The 4,604-nt window shown below is 40.4% G+C and overlaps 1 protein-coding gene across 2 annotated transcripts; it reads right to left on the minus strand.

Annotated features, from left to right (window-relative positions):
• Positions 1-8: 8 nt before the first annotated feature.
• Positions 9-2,442, minus strand: LOC121917978 (putative 2-hydroxyacid dehydrogenase SE_1879). 2 transcript variants are annotated; one of them, XM_042444095.1, is made up of 3 exons: positions 2,388-2,442; positions 1,768-2,152; positions 9-59 (listed from the first exon to the last, which is right to left on the minus strand). In XM_042444095.1, the coding sequence occupies exons 2-3, from the start codon at positions 2,147-2,149 to the stop codon at positions 46-48; spliced, it is 396 nt and encodes a 131-aa protein (XP_042300029.1). In that variant the 5' UTR covers positions 2,150-2,152; positions 2,388-2,442; the 3' UTR covers positions 9-45. The 2 variants fall into 2 exon arrangements, with proteins under 2 accessions (XP_042300029.1, XP_042300028.1); XM_042444094.1 differs by having other exon boundaries at positions 2,336-2,431.
• Positions 2,443-4,604: the final 2,162 nt, after the last annotated feature.

Below are 4,604 nucleotides of genomic sequence, written 5' to 3' on the forward strand. Positions count from 1 at the left end.
GGCTGAGGAGGGATTTGAATCCATCTTAATCCAACAGTCAAACCACTATACCATGCTGGCTGTAATGTTAAAAAAGTAGAAAGTACTCAACACTACGTTTTAACATTATTCTTGTATTCATACCTTTGGATTATCTAGAACGTTTTTGAGATAGAAGTGATACAATGAAAGACCAATAAGTTTTATTTCACATATATAAACGGGAGCCCACTTAAATCTTGAGATGCTTAGCTAATCTTGCATTTGGCAAGATAGCATTAATAAGACAGGGTATTCAGTGTGCTGTAGTGGTCTGAGTGTTGGACCAGGGTTCAAATTCCCCAGTCATGGAAGCCAACTGGGTGACCTTATGCAAGTCACATTTTTCAAGTCTCAGAGGAAGGCAAAAGCAAACCCACTCTGAACCAATCTTGCCAAGAAACCCCTGTTATTGGTGAAGCCTCCAATCCAAATGCCTGCCGTGCTAGCGGCAGAGGCCTCCAACTTAAAGGAGTTCAGATCAGAGAAACCGCAGACTTCAAAGTTGATACTTAGTGCTGTCATAAGTTGGAAACAACTTGAAGACACACAACACAACACACATTCAGGCAAAATAATAGTGGTGAAACACACAGGCCAAATAAAGCGGTTTCAAACCACTTTGGAGGCAGGGTGTTTAAATGATGTACACATCCAAACCAGGTAGAAATGGCATTGAGGCTGCACTCTGGAGCTTAAAAACAGAGCAAAAAGAACCAGGGATATTCTGACTTAGCCGGGAAAATGAGCACTTTCAACCTTGCATATAAATGCCCTGATGCCAGAATGTTCTGAAGGAGTGATTCATCCTAACCCTAACTCTAAAGCTACATATAAACACACTGGTGTAGATGTGCATTAAAAAAGGACAGAGCCACCATACCCAAACAGTCGGGACAGCAATGCAAAAAAGTGAAACTGTGACATCTCCAATGGATATAAGTACAACATATACAAACTAGACAGTCCAAGAGGCGGCATGGGGTGTAGGGAACATATGTGTGTGTGTGGGGGGGTTCTCCATGATTATGTTTTGCCAGTGTTTTACTGAGCACACCAATACCCTGTACTGGTGGAGGATTGCAGATGCAACTGTATGCTTGATCAAAGGGGCGGCCATTCAATGGGACGGCATCTAGGCAGCAGATGATCGCCAGTGGTGTATTTATGCAGTGCTGCACATGGATGGTGGAGAAGAGAGAAAAAAACCCAGTGGCGCAGCTTTATGGTGTGCCATGCGGTTGGGCCATTTGAATTCAGGCCGCCTTGGGAGAGGCTACAGAAAACACAGGTTACAGCCACTTTTTCCTGCCCATCTGTTCTGCCTCAATAGGCAATCACTCCTTGACACAGGACCATTATAGAATGCTTAAATAAGAATAAGGAAACAGAGCCAACAGCCAGCTGATATAATCTAGGTCTGGTATATGACTGAGAAAAAGAACAACAAAATGAGACTGCAGTTTTGTGAATGAGACACAATAAAAAGCTAGATACTGAGCTTATTAGGAAGCTACTTCTGTTTAGAGGTCAGATGCAGAATAGTGGCTTTGATTAGCTGCTGGAGCTTAAGATGTACCCCATACTATTTGATATTCAAATATCAAAATGTCAGTGGGCTTGCAGGATCTCCTTCCAAAGGAAACTGAACCTGTGTAAAACCTAGTACGTACCCCAAAACATCTCACTCTTCAGAACTGTGGTTCAAGTGTAACAATATGAAGAAACAGACATTATTTCAAACATTACCTTCAACTAGTCGTCTTGCGGCTGTAAGCAGAAGGGCCATGCCAATGTCTGCAGTACTGTTGCATACAGCATGAGGAGCATTGGCCATTCTCACTCCATATCCAGAGATCAGTTTCAAATCCAAGTGATCCATACCTACTCCTGAACTTGCAATCACTTTCAAGTTCGGCAGGTTCTCCAAAAGCTCTCTGTCAATGATGGGTTTATGCCACCAAACATAAATAGCTTTGACTTTTGTACTAAAATGTCCTTTGTTTTCTAGGAATTCCTTCATGGTGATAAGGTGGAAGTGCTTCTTCAGAAATGGTAGGTGTGTCTCTAAGACACCAAGAACTCCATCTACTTCATTTACTAACAACACAGGCAGTTCTGGTCCTTCCATGCTCTGTAAAAGAATAAAAATCCAAATATTAGAAAGGGTTAATGAACTACACAAAAAACACAGAATATTGTTACTTCATTATGATCAACCAATGCCCACACTCCCTCGAAAAAATATACAACAATTGGTACTGCAAAGACATAGTTTTTTCTTGTCAATCAGATAACCTCATTTACTATCACTCACGTCAATTTCCTATTTCTGTTGGGGGGGGGGGAGGCTTTGAAAATTAACATACATAGATCAATTGAACAAGCTCTGTTGATGAAAAGAATCCCTGAAAATAATCTGTAATGCTTAATGTTGAACTTTGAACACTGGGCTCAATCAAGTTATTTTTTAAGCCTTTCTGCTTGCCAAGAAAAGGCATAATGCAGCGTGTTAAGTCAGTAAAGTCTATTATATAATTGGGTTACCATTTGAAACTATTGTACCATTTATTCATTCATTAATTCATTCATTTCTTTGCTTGATATGAGAAGCTAGAAAACCTTTTTCAGTTAGCCACCCTTTTTCATTCAAAAAGAAGCCAAGACCCTGAAAACTAAAAAATGCAAAAGAAGGCATGGTAGCTGCTGCTTCACTGGGGGAGAGTCTTCTGCCTCAGTGAAGTAGCGTTATCAGAATACAGTACCAATCTAAAGTTGAAGGCTTCCATGGCCAGCATCTCAAGTTTTTTTGTGGGTTTTTCGGGCTATGTGGCAAAATGTCAGGAATAAATTCTTCTAGAACATGACCACATAGCCCAAAAAACCCCACAAAAAATCTATAGCAACAATCATCTGTTAGCTGCCAGGTTCCCCATCTGTTGTTGTGTGCTTTCAAGCAATTTCTGACTTATGGCAACCCTATCACAAGGTTTTCTTGCCAAGATTTGTATAGAGTGGGGTTGCCTTCCTCTGAAGATGAGAGTGTGTGTTGCCTAGTCACCCAGTGGGTTTTGATGGCTGAGCAAGGATTCAAACCCTGGTCTCCAGAGTCATAGTCCAGCACTCAAACCACTACACCACACTGACTCTCAGAATGAGGGTACTTGAACTTTAATTATCTTGCATAGGACTGAACTGTGCTTTGTATGCAGGAAATCTGTGCCATGGAACTGAATGGTGCTTTACATAAAGGAAAGCTGTTGCACCAGGGTCACCACTGAGTAGACATAAGATTAAGCTGTGCTTATATGCTTGCTAGGATATTGTTCAAATGTCTAAGAATTGCATCTTGTTAGCCTACATTCTTTTGGCCTTGCCCACTCTATCCTTCATGTTGTCATCACTCACTGCTGGAATGTGGGACCCCATAATTTTAACAAACAAACAAATAAACAAACAACAATAAAAGCTTTATTTTTACCCCACCTCTCTGTCGGGGACAATCGAGGTGGCTTACAATTAAAATGAGAATATATATATCCCATATCCCAATCATTTCCTCCCTCCCTTAAAACATCAATTAAACAGAATTAAACATTAACAGCAATACAATAAAAATAATCAGGGACAGGTAGATGGGGCACAAGTGCTCAGTAGGAAAGTGGATTCAGTTAGTGGACGGGTTTGCTATTCATGGAAGGTCTGCTATTCAGAGAAGAGATCTGTCTTGACAGCCTTTTTTAAAGCTGTCCAAGCTGGTAATATAATGGATTTCCTCCGGCAGGCCATTCCATGATCTGGGGGGAGGTTGAAGAAAAGGTCCTCTGGGAAGTTGAAGTTGACCTGGTCTTTATAGGTTGCAATAAATTCTTCCCAGAGGACCTGAGTACATGGGGTGGCTTATACAGAAGAAGGGGATCCCTTAGATAGGTTGGACCCTACCAAATTTGTGTTAATTCCCGGTTAAAAAGGATTTGCTATCTGTGTTAGTGGAATGATAAGCACTGCCAGAAGAATATAGGTTTTTAAAAAAATACTCATTTTTGATGGCTTACATTTTTCAAAGAGGTCATGCTAAACCTGCATGTGAAATACCCAGACCTTGGAAATATTACTGTGTTGGACTGCAGGTCACAGAATCCCTAAACCAGCATGGAATATTGGAGTTTCAATAAGAAATGTTTCCAAGCTCTAGAAACATCAGAATCTCAAGTGGTGTTCACGCATAGCCTTGTATTAATTTGTGACACTATTAGATGAATACAGGCTTAGAACCAGAAGTGTTTTGGATTTCAGATTTTTATGGATTATTTGCATATACACAAGGTGATATCTTGAAGATGAGAAATTCATTTATGTTTTGTATACACCTTATAAACATAGCTGGAAGGTAATTTTATACATATTTTTATTACTTTTGTACATGAAATAAAGTTTGTGTACATTGAAGTGTACTGTAGGAGCCAGCATAGTGGTTTGAGGGTTGGACTGTGACTCTGGAGACCATAGAAACCCACTGGGTGACCTTGGGCAAGTTATACTCTCTCAGCCTTAGGGAAAGTCAATGGCAAACCTCCTGTGAACAA

Source organism: Sceloporus undulatus, unplaced genomic scaffold (assembly GCF_019175285.1).
Source record: "Sceloporus undulatus isolate JIND9_A2432 ecotype Alabama unplaced genomic scaffold, SceUnd_v1.1 scaffold_2443, whole genome shotgun sequence".
Lineage (NCBI taxonomy): Eukaryota > Metazoa > Chordata > Lepidosauria > Squamata > Phrynosomatidae > Sceloporus > Sceloporus undulatus.